The sequence below is a fragment of the Lissotriton vulgaris genome, chromosome 3_1 (assembly GCF_964263255.1).
Source record: "Lissotriton vulgaris chromosome 3_1, aLisVul1.2, whole genome shotgun sequence".
Taxonomy (NCBI): Eukaryota; Metazoa; Chordata; class Amphibia; order Caudata; family Salamandridae; genus Lissotriton; species Lissotriton vulgaris.
In genome coordinates, this window is record NC_141689.1 from 12754393 (window position 1) to 12774666 (window position 20274).

General features: G+C 43.1%; 2 protein-coding genes across 2 annotated transcripts in view; both read left to right on the forward strand.

Moving 5' to 3' along the window:
• LOC147725825 (uncharacterized) overlaps nucleotides 1-20274 on the forward strand; it is a 962593-nt gene that overhangs the window by 206127 nt on the left and 736192 nt on the right. The gene's annotated exons all lie outside the window — the stretch shown is intronic.
• Nucleotides 1-20274, forward strand: part of LOC147725826 (uncharacterized) — a 295047-nt gene that overhangs the window by 206103 nt on the left and 68670 nt on the right. Inside the window, exons 5-6 of the mRNA XM_086960002.1 lie at nucleotides 1340-6777; nucleotides 19280-19496. Of these exons, the coding sequence (XP_086816128.1) occupies nucleotides 1340-6777; nucleotides 19280-19496 (5655 nt within the window). The remainder of the gene's footprint in view (nucleotides 1-1339; nucleotides 6778-19279; nucleotides 19497-20274) is intronic.

A 20274-nucleotide genomic window follows, 5' to 3' on the forward strand; every position in this document is an offset into this window, starting at 1 on the left:
GTGAATACAGGCACCATCCAGCAACTTGACGACTGCTTTGCTGCCGCCTCCCGCCGGAGCCCAAGCCCAGAGCCCGACAACACCTGGATTCCCAGACATCTCAGAGCCCGATCCACATTCCCTGAAAAGAAGAGACCCGTGGAGGCACCAAGAGACATGGGACCGGCCATCTTGGAAGATCCACGAGGAGCTGACCACACAGCACCCGAGGCATCCTCAATGCTGTGCTTTGGGGTTTGAGAAGCCCTATCACCGAGCAGCAACTGCTCCAAAGATCAGCCCTCTAGCATCAACGAGATCTGCGTGGGGCCCTTTTGCATTTTGCCACTTGACGCGTCATCCCGGTTAATGGCCCGTTGGCTAGTGGCCATCTTGGCGACGAAATCCACAATCAATGACACTGTTCTGGTTGCTCCAGAATGGCCCTTGCTCCTGTGATAAGGAACAGCCCCTCGGACCTTGCTGGTCCGAGTAAAAAGCTTTCTTTGACTCCTGTGTGGCTTGCATTAGCCAAGGCCTGTTTACTGCAATCCAGTTGCCAACACCGCAATCAGCCAGAGCCTGCGTGGGACAGCTCGTGATCAACTCCTGGATGTCCTTTACCTCTTCATGTCCACATGGCTGCAGAGAGAAGCTACACCTCTTCAACTGTTTGCACCTGACAATGACTGGTTCCCTCCTGGTTCCTCGCCGGTCACTGGCTAGTGACTTTGAACATTATCCCCTCTGCTTTCAGGTGTTCACCTCTTCAGATCCACCCGTGGATCCACCGGAACTCGTCTCGACGACCCGCCTGCAGCATCTTCATCTTCAGGTCCCATAGAACAGCACGACGAAACCCGACACACTTTGAGACATATGCACCCACTTCCTGTGGGTGAGGTAACACTGGCACTCCAGCACTTTTGACTTGACTCCCACCATGATAACGGGGTTGATTCAAGCATGTGAATTTATGAAAGATATAAAACTGTAGAACTTGATTGGTTTCAATGACATTTTCTCAAACTTACATTACTGGCAAGTTCAGAGGGATGAGGATGTACACGCTCTGAATATGTTTTATATCAAAGTGCAAGCACATAACTCCTTCCAGTAGCACCGACTTATTACACAATAACAAGATCGGCACACACGCTTAGTAAATAAAGCATGGCTTTTAGACCATAGCAATATTTTATAGAGTATAATTAATTATTTAGGACAGGACAGAGCTCATGCCAGGCCAACAAGGCTGACACACAAGGCAATCGATCGGTCCTATTGTTTCTGTAAAATAGAGACCTTGTTCATGCTATAAACTGATAAGGTAAATAAAATATGTTTCTTTTAATTGCAGGAAAAGAATGTAGAGGAGAAGTTTAAACAGCTCTTGCTTGACATCAACATCAAAGAAGAGAAGGGTATGGAATCCCAGGACATCGGTGACCGGATGAGAACACTACAGCAGTACCTTGTAGCCCAGTTCCTAATGAAGAAGGACATACCCATCTGGTGTCACAGAGGTTTGGACAACGCCTTTTATGTTGAGAATATTTCACTCACTGAGCAGTTGAGTCTCCTTAAAGCAACAATCCAGGTAACACTGAAAGAAGAGGGGATAACACAGTCCTCAAAGGAGACAAAAGACATATCCAGCTTTCGTCTTCATATCGTAGAGGTACTGTACAACACAAACAAGACCTTAGCTGGGAAACTATCCAGAGCTGTCTTTTCTGAGCTTTCCAGCACCAGCCAAGACTTTCTTGGGAACATATTATTCAGTGGAGCATGGACCCCAATCCAGGCAGTTCAATTCACTCTGAAGGTGCAGGAGAGCAGCATTTCACAAGTGAAGGTGGAGGCCATCCTTCAATGTGTGCAGACATATCTGATTGATGTAAACACGACCATTGCATCTTTGAAGGAGCAGGATCCTGTGCTGCTTCTGCAGCAACAGGTAAATAATGAGAAGGACAAGGATTTAAAGACCATGCTAGCGGAAATGAGGAAAAACAACTATCCTGAAAAAGTTCTGTCTGTCTTGGAAAAACTGCTGAATGAAGTTGGAGCTCGGCTTCCTGCATATCAAACCTTAGATCTGGATAAAAAGATGAAGGAACAAGGTATAGCTATGATCAAATCAATAAACTTTGAAAATCCTGATATTGAGACGCTAGTGAAAATTTTGATTGGCTTGTGTGTGTCTGTTCAAGATACCACGACAATTGTAACGCAGTCAGGAGAGAAGATTGAGGGCTATTTTCCTCGCATCACTCAGCTCGCAGCTCTATTAGTTCTTCTCATGTCCAAAGCCCCTGAATGCAATGGTTGTCTTTTGGAGATCTTTACTGGAGAGGGTAAATCTACCATTGTAGCCATGCTCGCCCTTGTTCATGCCATCCGTGGAAAGAAGGTTGATGTCATCACAAGTTCACCAGTGCTTGCCCGTCGAGATCAAGAGGAATGGAGCAAACTCTACAAGATGTTTGATGTGTCTTGTAGTGTAGTTCCACCTCCAGGGTTAGATGAATGTACTGACTCAAGAGAAATTGACAAGGCAGTTAAAAAGGCGTATGCAGCTGATATTGTGTACGGCACTGTTGGAAACTTTGCTGCCGACATTCTAAAACAAGAGTTTGAAAAAGGCAAAACCAGAGGAGACCGGACCTTTGACATATCCATTGTGGATGAAGTGGACTATATGACCTTAGACAGCGGCGTCCAAGTCACTTACCTTTCACATGCAGCAACAGGAATGCGACACTTAGAACAACTGCTGGCAGCCGTTTGGGCAAAGATGTGCACTTGCCAACGCATCCAGGAGGCCAAAACTGGTGACATTCTTTGGGCAACAGGAACACAATACTTTCACAAAGTTACTGCAGCAGCTGTCATGGGGCCGAACACATCAGAGCATTTCTCCTCCCTTGATATTCTAATGCCAGGACTGCAGCTGGGGCTCTTTACTGAAGAGGATGTGAAGAAGCTTCAATCCAGACTGGGTGAGCCTGAGCAGCCAATCACTCAAGAGCCACAAGACTCTGCAATCAAAGAGCTCATGGATAAACTGGGGCCGGCTCAGCAGCGAGATCTCTTGTCTATATTTCAGAAGGTTCTTGAAGATGCTGTTGTTTTTGAATATTATCAGGTAAAGGATGGTAAAGCATTTGAATTTGAAATCACTTCCACATCAGACAACAAATCTTCATCTGATCATGACAAAATTCGCATTCTTCTCCAGGAACGTGGCTGTGCCTGTGTGGTGATGAGCGAGAAGGATCTGATAGAAGGAGCGGTCACTGAACTGGAATCACGAATCAGGTACTCAGACACCTATCAGCCACCAGATAAACACGAGAGTAAGGATGAGACCTTTATTCTCCTGCCAGCCTACCTGAAGGAATATACCCGGGATAGGATAAAGGTCTTCGTGGAAAATGCTATGAAGGCAATCGTGATGGAGAAGGATCGAGAGTACATGATAGAATCAGCCACAGACATGAGTCGAGTGAAGTCCACCTCGCCCATCTATGAATACCACTCCATCATCCCAGTGGACTTCAAAGCCACCGGTGTGCTTGAGAAGAACAAGCGCTGGGGTGACGGCTTACAGCAGTTCCTGGAGATGAAGCACCAACTGGCGATCTCACCACTGTCAAACGTCACCAACTTCATGTCAAATTTCCATTTCCTTCAACGATACACTAAAGGCACAGGCATGTTCGGGGTCTCTGGGACCCTAGGGGATGAAGCAGAGGTTGGGTTTCTTAAAAAACACTACAAAGTATCCTGCTATGTTATGCCTACTCACCGCCATACCAAGAAGACTGAGCTACCAACTCTCCAGGTTAAAGGAGGGCATGAAGCCTGGATCAAAAGTATCTGTGAACATGTGAAGGAGCGCACAAGTCCAAGCCAGTGGGGCAAGGGCCAAGCAGCATTAGTTGTCTGCGAAGATGTGAAAACAGCTGAAAAGCTTCAAAAAGAGTTAATAGAATTAAAAGCTGTTTCCAAGCCAGATAAAATAACTTTGTACACAAGAAGTGATAAAGACAATATTGAAACAAGAAGTTTTGATGCAGGAGATGTTATCATTGCCACAAACCTCGGTGGAAGAGGCACAGATGTTAAAATCACTAAAGATGTAAATAAATGTGGAGGGCTCTTTGTGATTCTCACCCACTTTCCCACAAACATGAGGGTAGAAAAGCAGATATTTGGCAGAACCTCTCGCAAAGGAAACCCTGGCATAGTCCAAATGATATTAAACTATGATGAACTATCACCATCCTATCAGGATCAACCCATCGAGGTGATGAGACAACTCAGAGCAGATTACCAGAAAACGCACATCACCGAGATGGAGACTGAGGAGCTCTTTGAAGTACAGATGCGAGAAGAACTCTTTCAGAAGTTTTGTGAACATCTCAATGTGTTTCAGGGAAAGTACAATAAGGCTGAACAACGTGATATTTATAAGACGTCTGATTCATCGGATGACAGGGGCTCCTTTGATTACTCTCAGACAAAGCTAGACTACCGCCCGGCTCTCAATGCGTTAAAGGAGAGCTGGGCTCTTTGGCTCACACTACATGACAAGGACATAGATAAACACAAAGACATCAACGAGCTCAAAAAAGACCTTGGCCAAGTAATTCAGAAGAGATCAGACAGCCTTCTGCGAGGGGAAACAGATAACTTCTACGACTTTATCAAACAGGCTATGGATCGCATGTACCTCCACACACAGAATAAAGGATCAGATTATGGTGCACTATCATTCTGGCAGAAAGCAGAGAAGACTGATCGGGTGTACCGTGCTGTCTCACTCTACAATCAGGCCTACATTACAATTAATCTGGGACAGACAGGCTACATGCAGAAAGCATTGGATCTCTTGAATGAATCCAAAAAAATGATTGAAATCTATGTATCAGAGGTGACAAACACCACCGTTGCCTGCCAGATGTCCTGCTTAGCCAAGTTTGAACCTCACAACAGAGACGATCCCAACTTCACAAAACAAATGCAGACACGTAAGAGTCTATTCAAGTCCTGGATCGACTACATCGATAAATCCATTGCAAAGCTAACTGAGTTCCAAAAGAACAAAAGCAACGCTATTACCAAGGACCAGGCTGTCTTCTCATTGTCAACTGATCACAGTCCTATAACAACCGATGAACTAAACGTGCTGTATGACTATGGCCTGTCCTTTGTGTTTGAAGTCGAGAAGAAACCAGAATTCTGCATCAGTGCTCTCATTTGCTTCATAATTGGTGCTTTGCAGGTCCTCGCTGGGATTCTTGTGTGTGTTTTTACCTGTGGGACGGCTAGTCAGTTTGGAATGGGTCTGATTTCGGAAGGTGTATCGGACATGATATCAGGAATCGAAGGGATGATAAAAGGGGCATTCGATTGGGCAGAATGGGCAATATCCAAGGCCATCAGTATTGGGCTATCACTCATAACTGCAGGATTTAGCATCATTAAAAAGGCAGCACAGGCGGTTTTTAAAGTGACAAAAGGTCTACTCAATGGAACAAAAACATTTGCATCTCTTGCCGATGACATCATTCGTTCTGGAAAAGCTATTGTATCTTCCGTTAAAACATCTGTAACATCAGCCACCTCTGCCATTTCCAAAAATACTCTTTCTAACTCCATTAAAACCCTCGCCTCAAATTCTGCCATGAAGAAGAACCTTGTGCAGGCAGTGAAGTATACTGGTCAGGAAATGGCCAAACAAGGAGTTATTCAAGCATTAGATTATGGCATGGACGCAGCCCTCGAGGGGGTCTTCAAAGAAATATTTGAAAAAGCCTTTAAAGGCATGATAGCAAAATCAGTAAAGCAGAATCAAGCTTTGAAACAAACACTTATAAAGTTCACAGTTGTCAATGGCGTGCCAGAGATGGCCCTAAAAACAGAAAATCCATTGTCTTTTCAGATTCGAGACACTAATAAAGAGAAGATGACCAGTCTAATGGCAGATGTTTGCCAGTCTGCTGTCGATGACATTGCTGATGATTACAGCACTGTTGCAACGGTCTTTAGTTACCTCAACTCCATGAAAGATGGCATTCTGAAAATCCTGGACGAGGCCAAAGTAAAAGGAGTCATCCAGAAAGGATTCAAACTCAGTGTTGAAGTCGGAAAAAGAACTGTCGAGTTTGTGCGGATGGTAAATTCTGCCCCAACTCAAGACATGATTGACAATCGAGTCATTCCGTTTATAGTCAAAGAATGTGATGGGCTAGAATCCACTTCCGCCTATAAGGATGATGGACGCCGCAACTTCCCAGCTGTAGAGAAAATGAAAGAGCAACTGTTGGATATGATATCCCAAAAGATAAATGATAACTTTGTTGATTTGCTTTCAAGCCGCCTAAACGGGTTTGTGAGTAAACCTTTGCGTGCAGCCGTGAATAAGCAAGCAGGTAAAACTGTCGACAATATTCTTGGAAGGAATAAGACTGAGCGATTCTTCATTGAACAAAAACACAAAAGCGATATGAAAAAGACACCAGTTGAGGGAGCAAAAAAGAAATTAACAGAAGTTCAGCAGAAAGAAGTCAATGATTATGTGAAGAAAATGCAGGATACAAGCTGCCCGGCGACCGAGCTGGACCTGAACGTCCTCACGAAGAGTGACCTGCTGAAGGGGAAAGGCATCAAGATCATCATGGTGGACGAGAATCAGAAGAAGATCTCCACGGAGGTCTACCCAGGCAAAGACTCCTCAGCCGGCGTCATCACCCTGCAGCTGCAGAAAGTAAAGGAGAAAGCTGAAGGGTAAGACGGCAATTCATTATGGCTGACAAAACAAATCATAGATGTATCTGCTGATTATTATTTAAATATTGTACATTTGCTTAAATGCACACTCCAACATCAGTGGCAGCACTGACCAACAAATTAATGTTGGATGGGAAAAAGATAGGCTTCTCCAGTGATCACTGATAGCCTGCACTGATGACTGTCACTGATGGCCTTCACTGCTAACCTGCACCAATGATCTACACCAGTGGTTCCCAAACTGTGTGCGCTGGCTCCCTGGGGGTCAAACCTAGCCTGGGCAGCCGCACACCAAGCACTTTAATGCATTTAATGTTGAAAGGTCCGTTGGCTTCAGTTCAACTAATTAGACTTAAACACATGATGTTGATGATTTATAGGTGACATTCCTAAAGGTGTAAACGTAGTGCTTAATTGATGGCATGTAGAGGGAGATGACCCCCATATTTCACTGGATCCCCACATTTCAGTACTCCCAAAGTAAGCAGAAGATGCCCGTTTTATTTTGTTAGACTTGTTTTTTTTGTTTTTTGTTTTTTTATTGTTCTTGTACAGCCAAACTGCAAACAGAAACACAAATAGCAATATATATCGCTTGATCATAAAAGGTAAATATTTACATTCAAAGGAGAAAAACACATGATTCGTAATAGTCCCGAAATGTGCTCCAAATTTTTTATACCCAGTCTCTTTTTCCTTGATCCTTTAATTGAAAATAGATTCCACTCTAAATTATATAAACTCAGCATTTTAGCACGCCATTGATGAAAATCCGGTGTTTTTTCCTGTAGCCACTCCATGGCTATGCATAGGCGTGCAACAGTCATTGCAAAGAAAATGAAATGTCGGTATTGAAAAAGTGCTTCCGATAAATTGTCTTTTTGGATTTTGCCTAACAACATCATTGCTGGGGAGATAACAACCGTTGTTTTAATCACCGAAGAAATACATTTTTCCAAATGTTCAATAAACCCCTGTAGCTTAACGCAACTGTAAAAAATATGTATCGCCCCAGCATCATTATCCCCACACCGGAAGGATTTACCTTCATTTCCAGCTCCCCATTTTGCCATTCGCTTAGGAGTATAATATAACGTTTTAAAAAACTTAGCTTTCAAATTTGCAGACATTAGCGCCTCCTTTGACAATATTAAAAGGTCCTTAACTTCCATCTCTAAGTCTCCAAGAGATTCTCTCCATTTCAGCTTGACTTTCTCAATATCATCCTTCTTAGCTAAGACCAAGGATTGATATATCACTCCAATTTTAACTGATCTGCTAATTCCTTCAATGACTTGATGTTGAGTAAAATTCATACCTCTTGGATTCAAGTAATCACGAATTTGTAAATATTTGAAAAAGTACCATCTGGGCAGTGAATATTTATCCTTGATCTCTTCGAAAGATTTACAAATCCCATTCTCGTTTACCATGTGTCCTAAAATCTTGATACCCTTCTGCTGCCACTTTGCAGTCATTACATCTGAAAAAATTCCAGGTAAGATCCTTTGTGCATTAGGCGGAGTATAGTATGATACTCTTGCTAAGTCCATAGTTTTTGTAAACCATTTCCAGACCTTAAATGCCCCCAGGGTTACCTTAAACCTTGTTCATTTATAATAGCTCCCACCAATCTCTTTGACTAGGATATGCTTTGCATCTGGCCCTAGCTGTATGTCAAAAATGTTCGGAGCGTTAGCAGCTTCAGCTTCTTGCTCTCCAGTAATCAAAACCTTCATTTTTAGTAAGAAGCAGGTTATATAATAGAGAAAAAAGTCTGGACCCCCCATCCCTCCCCTTAAGTACGGCAACATCATATAATTCATTGCCCTCCTAGGTCTCCCGGGGCTCCATATGAATTTCCCACATTTGGACTGCAGCGCCTGTATTTTATCTTTAGTAATTTCTAAAGGTATAGATCTAAATAAATATAATTTTTGCCATTAACACATTCCAGTTTACTTGTACTAGTTCCGCCATATTTGCCCTGATCAAAATGCCTAAATACGTTACTTCTTTTACCACCCTACTGTCTTGCCATTTAATCGTCTCAGAGCAAAGAATTTGAGTTTTTGACTCATTCAATTTATATCCAGTTATGGTGCCAAATACCTTTGCTAACCGTTCTATTTCTTTTATTGCAGCTTCAAGATCGGTTGCAACCACTGCTATATCGTCAGCATATGCAAAAAACGAAAAATAATAATCCTGAACTTTTTAGGGGGAACCAAGATATTCCGGCTAAATAACTCTATTAGGGGATTTATGTGGAGAAGTGTGGCTCAATGGTTAGAGGAGGCATACCTGGAAGCTGAGGTCAGACCCGGGACCAGGGTCCAATTCCCGACGCGGCAGGGTCTGGGCCCAAATGTCCACGGACTCGATAATTCTCACTTCGGTGCCTACTCGAATCACGGGTTCACACTCTGCAACTCTGGGCAATAGCTTGCTTAATCTCCACTACGGCCCCCCGCGGCGGGATGCCTGGCTTTCACCTTGGGGATGCCCAGTACGGGTTATCTCACAGGGAAAAGCCAGGACGGGTTCCCAATGCAAGCGCCGGGACACTCCGTTTGGGTAGCCGTGCGCTATATAAGATACACTAAAAAAAATAAAAAATAAAAAAATAAAGGGCAAATAAATGGGGGGAGCAGAGATACCCTTGTCGTGTACCACGTGTTAATATAACTGTTTCCAAAAGTAAACCCATAAGTGATATCTTTGCCACAGGATGTAAATATAAAGATTGGATTGCTCTAATAAATTTTGGCCCGAATCCCATTTTTTTCATTAGTTCCCACAGATATCCCCATTGCACGCGGTCAAACGCTTTTTCCGCGTCTAGCAGAATCAGCGCTAAATCGTTCTTTTTCACCGAGGCAATATCAAATAAAGAAATAACTTTGTTAACATGTTCTACCGTCCCCCTTCTTGGGATGAATCCGTGTTGATGATATGAAACTAAGGAAGTCATACAATCAGTCAACCGATTGGCTAATATTTTAGAATATATGTTGTTGTCTGCATTTAACAACGATATCGGTCGATAAGACCCTACTAGTTCTGGTTATTTACCCTTTTTACAGAAGACTGCAATTGTGGCTTCTGCCCACGTTTTTGGTGGATATCCCAGCTGAGCATCTCGCATGATTTTTAATAGTTCCTCTTTAATATCTTGGTAAAATTGTACATATACTTCACTAGGTAATCTATCAGGGCCTGCAGCTTTTCCATTGGCTAGGCTTTTAACAGCCCTTTCCACCTCCTCCTCTGTAATCGTATCTTCTAGCCATTGTGATTCTATAGAATCGACCCTTTTTATGCCTTCTGCTAGTATTGCGCACCAGTTTGATCCATCATCAGCGGATCCTTCATATAGCTCAGAATAAAATTGCTGAAAGACCTTAAGTATCTCTTGTGGTTCTAATTGTGCCACCCAAGCAGAATCTAACATTTGGGCAATATTTCTGGCTGATTCTTTTATACGTAATTGAGTCGCCAATTTTCTCCCAATTGCCTCTCCATATTCATATGTATCCATCTTGGATGTAAAGTATCTCCTTGCATTTTCTTCAGCCCATAATCCTAATACTTTCGCTCTGTCCTTAGCCACATTGTCCTCCAGTATGGTTAGATCGCTCCCCTTATTGACTATTCCCTGCATTAGTAATATTTCAGATTGAGTTAGTTGCAAATATAATCTATCTAACTCTTGTCTAGCTTTTTTTTTTACTCTTACAGGAAAAATTAATACATTCTCCCCGAAACCCAGCTTTAAAAGTATCCCATATTATGGCCTGTGAACTGGATCCCTTATTCTCTTCAAAAAATAATTTGATCTACTTCCTAATATGATCTCTAAAATCAGCATTGAAGATTAGTTTTCTGTCAAATGTAAAGCTGGCTTGTCTAGATTTAATTAACGCCATACCAATTTCTAGCAATATCGGGGAATGATCTGATGAGATTCTGGGGTATACAGAGATTGTCGCACCTTGAATTGCTGATACAGGGGCAAAAAAGTATTCGAGTCTAACCAACTTTTTTTGAGGGTGAGAATAAAACGTATTTCCACTATCTTGTGGTCTTAAATACCCCCACACATCCACCAGCCCACGATCTTGTAGTAAGCTTGATAAAGCCTCATATACTTTTGGCTTGCGACCCTTATACTTGGCCAACCCATCCTTCATAGAAGTATTCGTCAAGTTAATATTCATATCCCCACAAATCAATATAGGCTGGGGCCAGGTAGTTAATTCCGTATTTATCTCGGCTAAGGCATCTGGATCCTCTAAGTTTGCGCCATAGATGTTACATAGTGTCAATTTTTTACAATCCACATTAAGTTCGGCTATTGCCCATCTTCCCTTTTTGTCGGCCAATCTTCTGCCTGATACTACATTATTACCCTTGCACATAATGGCCACGCCCCGTATCAAACTAGATTGTACGGTTGCAGTCACAAGTGAGAATCCAAGTTCTTTTAAGACCCCTCTATTTGACTAGAGTATGTGGGTCTCCTGTAAACATACTATATGTGGTGCTATATATCCTAATTCAGCAGCAACTTTCTGTCTTTTTATCACATTATTCAAACCTGAGACATTTAAAGAGCAAATTTTTAATCGTTTAGTTGCCATTTATCATTTATTTCGGTTCTACCAAGGTAACCCACAAAAATATTCTTCCCTTTTAATCGTAAATTTCGATATAGGATCAATAACAAAGATAAGTCATACCAATCCAACACAGTAAAGTACTGAGTCTTCCGTACTAAAGCCAAATCATTAGTGACATTCTCAATATGCAGTTCGCTGTACTCAAGAACTTCTTTTCCCCACGTTTTCTCCCTACAACCCCCCAGTGTACCACCCGTGCACCCCCCCAACCAAGTGTCCCCCCCAACCCTTTACTGAGGCTTTTGGACTTATGGTCCTGTTGATGCGAGCTTTCCCCCATCTACCTGCCTTCGCCCGCGAACATATTACTAATTTTGATTAAGCTCAATAATAAGAGAAAAAGTCTTACACACCGACCTACTGAAGAGAAGCCTATGCCATAAGAGTAGAACAAACCAACAGTACCAAAATCATAAATGAATCATAGAACATTAGAATTTTTGTATACTCATTTCAATTGGCCTAATTACATTGTGTCCAAGAAGGTCTTAGGTGCAAGTGACGTCATAAAATAGTGCGTGCGTTCTCTATGAACAACTTTCATTTTTGCGGGAAACATTAGATAGGCTTGAGCTCCCTTGGATTGAAAAACAGGTATAAGTTGTCGCATTTGCCATCTCAAATCCACGGTTTGTTTACAGAGATCAGGGCGTACAAAGTAATCACAATCAAGAGCTTTGATTTTCTTATCAGGTCTTGCTTTCATAAATATTTCCTCTCGTGCCAAAAAACTATTGAATGCCACTAAAATAGCTTTTGGTTTTTGGTCACGCTGTTCCGAATAATTTGATCTAATTTTAAAAGGAAACCGGTGTGCTCTTTCTACTTCCCGATCCTAGTCCCATCTTGTAGAATCTGGAAATGATGTTTTCAAAAGCTCAATAATGAACCCTCGAGGATCTGACCCCTCCTTTCCTTCTGGAATTTGTAAGAACCGCAAGTTATTTCTACGAGAGCGATTCTCTAAGTCAATAACTTTCCAATTTATATCGTCTTTATTAGCCAGCTGTGCAGCTATTACCCTCTTCTGTTGCGTTACCTCATCCTCCAGTGTAGATATGCGCACTTCAGCTTCACTTTCTCTGCCCAAAAACTCTGATTGTGATTTAGCACACGTCTAACTGAGTTTTGAAGTTTTTTACATGAGTTCTGCACTCTTAAACTGTCCTGCCTATGTTCCTCTCTATTCAACATCATAGTCTTGTAAATAAGGTCAAGTGAGATTTCTTCAGTTTGCTCTTCTCCAGAAAAAGATGCAGCACCTCTACGATCTTTATCTCCCTCCTGTGTCAAGCGCAATCTGCGTACTGTATGGCCATCCGTGTGCTCAAACTCCTGCTCTTCAGCCTCGTAACTACTATTAAGGCTTCCTTCAGCCATACTCATCTGCATAGCAAACTGTTGTGCAAGATCTTCAGTAGATGACACAGAATGCTCCGAAAGGGAATAAAAGTCTGCTGAATCTGTGCTTTCTATGTACTTAGCCTGGGGAGAAATAGCAGGTGAGGTTTCGTTTAAAATCCCCTCTGTTGCAAGATCTTTCTCTACTATCTCTGTCAAATTCTCTTCAATCTCCCCTTCAGTTAGCTGTGCACCATTGAGCTCCATACTATCAGAGGTTGCTTGTGGCCCCAGCCCATTCTCCACACGCTCAATTAAGGCTTCTACAGATTCGATAGGCACTGAATCTTTAACCGTATCTTGATTCATAACATTCTAAGTTCCTTTTAAAGTCTCTTTACTTTTCATTGAACTAAACAGCTCAGGAATACCTTTAGTTCTCTTTGTAATCTTGGACGCTTCGTATGCTGCATTCTCCTTCTCCTCAGCTCTCTCAGGCTCTTTAGCCCGAGCCTCTGCTTGGATGTTGTCCTTCATTACGCTTCTTGGTGCTCCAGCAGGTGCTCCAGCAGCTGTTCGCGTTGGTATAGTTACATTGTCCACACCCGAGTTTTCGGGCTCCCCCTGCATCTCGACACCGGTGGCCTCCTGCCCACGGCCCCTCCGACCTTTGGGAGGCATTTTGTGAGCACTTGCCGCGTTCGCGTTCCTGTCAGAGATGCCAGCTCCCGCTGTCCAACTGCAGCAGGTTTGCCGTCCTGCGAGACCCACCCACTGCCTCTAACGCAGCTGCTGCAGTCTCCGCAATCCGGCTCCGGCCTCAATCAGCACCGCAACCGATGGTGAACACATCGGCGTCCAAGTTTGAAGTTTGAAGGTGAATTTAAAAATAATATCCCTAGACTTTTGAGCTTTTTTTGAAATGTGCATCGAATGGCCAGCGGCAGGACAGCTTCTAATGACTTTTCAGACCCCTACATCAGCGAACGGACGCCAATGTCCGCGAGGTCCGGCAGGAGCAGCTAGCTCACGCGACCGCTGCGGTCGCCATCTTGCCTCCCTCCGTTTGGACTCTGCCTCCCTCCATTTGGACTCTATTTTGTTAGACTTGTTAATAGTTTATTATTTTCAAATGCATTTTACACCAATGCAAGTTATCAGGAAAGTATAGTTGTCCTGTCAATCAAACACACTAAGTATTATTAAGTATTTACATTTGTACTTGAATTATAGGTGCTTTTAGTACACAGTTCTTTCAGTTCATACACATTTCTAGACAGGCCTGCTCTCTCCTGGAGCACAGGGAAGTAAAACAACATATAGGGCATAATGGCGGTATTTGGAAGCAAGAGATAGGTTCTGTGCATCGGAATAATATATCCTATAGATGTGACGTAGACTTTATGTCGACTAGGTCTCTATCAAAATATATTAGACCATATTATTCCGATGCACAGAACCTATCCGGAATATAGGAACTACACTAAAATTGGCTGGCCCTGCACTCTGGCTATTATGTCAGGGATCATAATGATATCTTGATGGCGAGGAGGGTGGCATGGATATGCTGATTAAGAAAAATATTTGAGAAAGACGCATCATTACCTCAATACGATACCTAGAGTTAGCACGGTAAATCATCAAACTTATTTTCCCCAACCACATGCATTAAACTAGTCCCGCTGGGCTTTTTCGATAGACCTCCCATGGGCACCTCGGTGGAGGGACCTCTCACAAGGGGCAGGCTTAATGGAGGAGGCATGGGGCAGCTGTTGCTACTTTCAAGCTTTTATGCTCCCTTTGCAGATCTGAATGAGTTGGATTGACTTCAGGAGGTTGAGGAGACACTTGTCTGTTCAATCCAACAACAAGGCCCTCCTAGACAGAGTGTAGAGGAAGCTAGCCCTTCACTAATATCGAGCCCAAATGTGATTTTATCAGCTTCCCTCCTTCACACACTTCCTGTGATTGAACACATGCCCCAGGTGAATCCTAAGCGCCTCTTTCTTTATTACCTCCTGCCAGTAACATCAACCACATTCCTGGTAGAGAATTAAGTCTTATCGCCAGGAAAGTGACAGGTCTGTCCTCCAAGTTTACTGATGACAGATGGCTGCTGTATGTTAGTTTATACAAAATCATATGCCTACGGGAAACCTGGGAGACTAATAATCATTTTTTAGGGACGGGTATTAGAGTATCTTCTGCCCAGCATCAGACTCAATTATGGGATGAGCTAGCGGGGGCCTCATTTTATTTGTGGATCTAGAACTATATAAAGATTTTAAAGTGGGACTCTCACGTATTCCAGGGTATAGAATTTCCCATGGAGAGAGCACTTACACTTGTTATTATCAATCTTTTAATGCCAATTCTTCCAATCTCAATGCCTTAAATTGCGCCCTGGACTCAATAAAGGAGGAGGGCTGTGGGCACATGAACCTTACTTTAGTGGGTGATTTCAACTGTCATTTGTGCCCATCCTTTGTGAAAAATCAGTTGATTGCCCAGCCTTGCCCGCTTTTGGACGACCTCGACACGGAACCCACCATGGAAGGGAAGGTGTTCAACAACCTCTTACTCATAACCTGGTACACACCCTCGACCAGTGGTATTCCGGGCCTATTTCTCAATTGCCCCCGACCTATAAAGGAAGTGATTCTGCATCTATCATAGACTTTATATTCATGACAGCACCAGTGGGAGTGATCCCCGGCTCATTTGATATAGAGCACAGTGCTTTTAGTGACCACAATCCACTACCACTTGTGCTGACAGGGCTGGGCAACCCCCAATATGCCCTCAAAAGCTCCAGGCATCTTTAACCTTCACTGATCAGGGTAGGCGCTTTCGATGGGCGAGCATAGATTTAAAGGCCTTTAACTATTGCCTTTTTTCCTCCTGTCAGGAAGAGAACGGTGCATGTCTGGATCCTCATACACCGAGCGAGGACATTTTAAGCTCGTTCTCTTCCAACGCTCAGGTAGTTTCTGGCCTTTTAACCACACAGGCAGCGGGGAGTGCCCCAGCTTCCCCCTTATGGTTTGATCAAAAGTGTTTGCAGGCTTTACGAAGGCTAAAAGTAGCCCTGAAACAGGTGCCATGGAGAAAGACAGAGGGCCTCGTGCTGACGCCATAATAAAGAGACGGTGAAAGAGCGCAGGCTCAAACTTCAAAAGCAGGCTTGGGAGGACTTAACCAAAGAGGACAAATTGAGGGATTCATCCTTATTTTGGGAAATTATCAATTGCCCATGCTTTGCAAACCCAGTTAAACTGTCTATGTACCATCACATTACGCCAGATCAGTGGGTATCCCGTTAAGAAAAAGTTTACAATGTAGGCTGTCAGGGCGACCGATGCGTAGACATACCTTCATGCCCCGTGGTTTCCTCCATTAGTTTTTCTCTGGAGGAGGTGTCCTCAAGCATCAATTTGTTGGCACTAAACAGGGCCACGGGCCCCGATGGCATAGCCCAACCTTTTCAGCGATAACATTGAGGTCTGGGCTCCTATATTGACCAAAGTCTTAAATGAAGCAGCCTCCAAGGGGATATTGCCCTCCTGGTCCACTGCCATTATAATGGCAACATTAAAAAATTAGATAAGGATAACCCACATTCTTTTCATCCAATATCCCTCATTGATGCCTTAGTCAATGTCTTGGGTCAGTTACTCCTATCCAGATTGTCTTTGTGGTCCACAGATGGCCAGAGCTTATCAGATGTCCAATATGGATTCCGGAAAGGTTTGTCAACTAAGGCCCAATGTCTCAACCTTTATCTCCTGATATCTAAATACACAGTGGCACAACCGGGCACTATGTACTTTGTTTTTATGGATCTTACATTCCCTTTTGACCGGGTAAACAGGACTAAGTTGTGGGGCATATTAACCTCAATGGGAGTGCATCCATGCATTGTCCATTTACTTATATCCCTCCATGCCCACACGACGGTGACAGTGAGATTTTCCCATTAGGAAGACTTGTCTAATCATTTTAATTGTACACGGGGAGTGCGTCAAGGCTGCATTTTAGCTCCTTTCTTATTCTCAGTTGATATTTTTGGCCTTGAGGCTGCCCTTTTGGCATTCCAGACAGACTCCCCTAGAGTAGGCGGGAGAGCTTTGCTAGGACAACTTTATGCTGATGACGCGGTGCTCATGGTCCGTATTGGCCGGGGCTTGCATGTTTTAATAGATGGTTTGTGGCATTCAAGGACAGCTCGACCTGTCTGTTAATTTTACAAAGTCATACGTTTTACTGGCCGGTCCCCGGGAGGCTGCGGACAAAAAGTTTTAAAACTGGCAAACATACTCTTGGTAAAGTCCCGACCTTCCCTTATCTGGGTGTGTTATTCGATGACAAATTACAGTGCGAAGCCCTCTTAGATGGGAAGATGAGCGACCTGAATAAATCCTTGGGAGCCATCACTAGCTTTGCAAATAGATTGGGTTCATGGGCCCCCAAAGTCATCTTAAAATTGTATGAGCCTAAAGGCATTTCTAGAGTTTTATATGGCAGCGAAGTTTGAGGGTATGTGCCATCACACAGGTATCAGGTGGCGGAAAATAAATCTCGATGATTTTCTAGAACAATGGTTCGGAGTAGGCCTTATGTGGTCCTTCAAGGAAGACAAGGGTATTAGCGAGTATTTAATAAGTCGCTAGGGAGCATTGGTAGTAGGATAAAATTTGGGTTTTTTATTTTTTTATTTTGTTACTCTTTTCTCATAGCAAGACACAAAGTTAAATATATATACATATATACACTGTATTTCAGGTGCTCAAGTGAGATAGTACGGTGCAGGACGTGACATATGTGATCAAAGTGAACGAACTGTCACACACAACAAGGGTAAACACACACAACAATTATATACAATGGTACAAGTGGAATTTCCTTGGGTAGGTCGACGGCGTTTCGATCTATATTATTTTAGATCTTCATCAGGACAGTTGAGCCTCCTGAAACTACAGAAAAATTAATTACACTCTCTTTCTTATATCTACTTAATGTTCCTACATGTTTAGGTCTGACATTGTTTTGGTGCTCCCGGGGAGAGTAAGGATTAGATTAAAGATAAGAATAGAAGTGAATTCTCATGCATGCACATATTATATTTACTATGCATGCAGTTGTTTGTAGATGTAGTAGTGGGGGGGCATATGAGCTAATCACATCCAGGTGCGCTGCGTTTTTTTTGGGCTTGGTGATGCGCGCATGCAAAGAACTCAAAAAATGTTTTAATTATATAAAATAAATCTCTGCACCAGATCCTGAGAGTCCCGCAAGGCACGCCAGCCTGGTCTGTGCATGAAGAGCTAGGGGTTGGTTATCTGGCTGATCAAGTGGCAATCACACCTTTAGTGGGCTGGTTAAATATATGGACATGCGAACATAAGGGTTTAAAGTGCATGATCCTATCGTATTGTCTGGCATTGGATGATTGCAATAAAATCCCTTGGATACGATACGTAAAGGAGTACTTCCAGGCCATAGGAAGGCCAGACATTTTTCTTGCACATGACACTTTAAGTTTCAGGGACGTTAAAATTGTAAAAGACCTACACCACAAATTCTTTAATACGAATCGCGAAAACACTGAGCTTAGTAACCCCTCGGTGAGGTCCTATGTAATGTTAACATCGGTCCTGTGTATTGAACCATGCCCCTCGGCCTAACTAGAGCTCATGATAGATTTCTAATCACACGTTTTAGATTCCATCAGCCTCATCATTTTTTAGCATCTCCGGATATTTTCGTTTTTCCGTCTGACCAAAGAGGTCCCTGTGGCTGCAATCTTCGATCTCCTCAGGACACGTTACATTTTGTATTATTGTGTTCATTTTTTTCTTTGCCCAGAAAACGCTTCCTCGACCCTTATTAAAAAGTCTGATGTTTAGGCAGGCCAAAGTGGCACTCTTGCACGTACAGTTGTTACGTAACCCCTTTACACTCTGTGCAGTAACAAGTTTTTTGTGGGCCTCTTACAGATCTAGGCTCTCCAGAGTTGACTGAACTTGTGTGGCCTGCATTGGTAAATTGGTTTATTTTGCACGCGGGTGTGGACAGCCCCACAGAGTTTTACTCATTTGTACTGTTTATGTTATGAAGATTTAGCTGCATGAAATGCTTTTTTATATTTTATGTGGTGTAATTTTCATTATTGTTTGATTTTTTTACTGTATCTTTTATGGATGTATTTGCACCCAAATAAAGAAAGCCCTATATATATATATAACCTGCACTGATAACCTGCACTGATGGCTTTCACTGCTAACCTGCACTGACATCCTGCATTGATGACCTGCAACAATAGCTTGCACTGATGACTTTTACTGCTAACCTGCACTGATGACCTACACTGATCATCTTCAGTGGCAGCTCACACAGTTATCGTGCACTGCGCATGCATTTGTTTCACACACTTTAGGTTTGGTGCAGAAATGGTCTCATTAATTGATCTTTTCCAGGGATTCAAACAAGACCAACATTCTCATCAATCGTGTCCAAGGAAAGGAAAGTCTATACAAGGGGCAGTTCAACTTGGTAGCGCCTGATGGTTCTGTGATCCCAACCAAGTCTGGGGACAACTCCCTGTACCGCGCTCTGGCAATGGCCAAAGGGGTCCAGCCCAACCAGGATATCTCAAAGGAGGCGGCGGATTTCAAGCAGAAGGTGTATAAGGAGGTAAGTTAACATTAATTATAGTTAAAAGAAGAGATGACACTTTATAGGCTGCGTTGACATTTTAAGGCCTTGAGCACAAGTGAATGCAGGGCACGACTTTTCGCATCAATCCTGTCACTGCTTCTGGTGTCATTGTGTGAGTGACTCTTTCTCGATGCTTCCCCATTCTAAACAATGCTCCCGCCCTCTCACCTACTCGAGGAGACGGCGTGAGGGTTCTGGACAAAGCTCAAGAGATTTGAACGGGATTTGGCGCATAAACTGAAGAGGGAGATTTGTGATATTGGATCCTGCCTTTTATTTGTCCCCACACTGGTGGTCCGTTGGGTTGGAATTATCACCACATGATAATAAGTCTAATTAAAGACAGTGAAGCCTTGAGAATGTTACATGTGTATATAAACTGAGGCAACAAAACACGTGTTGGCTGTCGATCTGGCTTACAAAACTGCATATGAAGATTCCACTAACAAGTATAAAAGAATGAAGACACTAATATGATCTGTTTAATATGTGTGCTGACATACTATTGCTAATGCTGTCATGTTTTATGGAAAATTGAATTTTACATGTGCTAGGGAGTTGAACCTCCCTCAGAGTGGCAGTCTGTGAGGGTGCCATTGACAGAATGCCCTCGCCCCACTTCCTCATATTTATTCCTGCATGTGTCATGACATTCATTCTGATCTACATGTGTGAGGGAGCCTTGTGTGCTTTACTCAGAGTCACATCTTTCAACTCACCTGGCTCACTCCTTCTGGCGTCAGTGTGTGAGTGA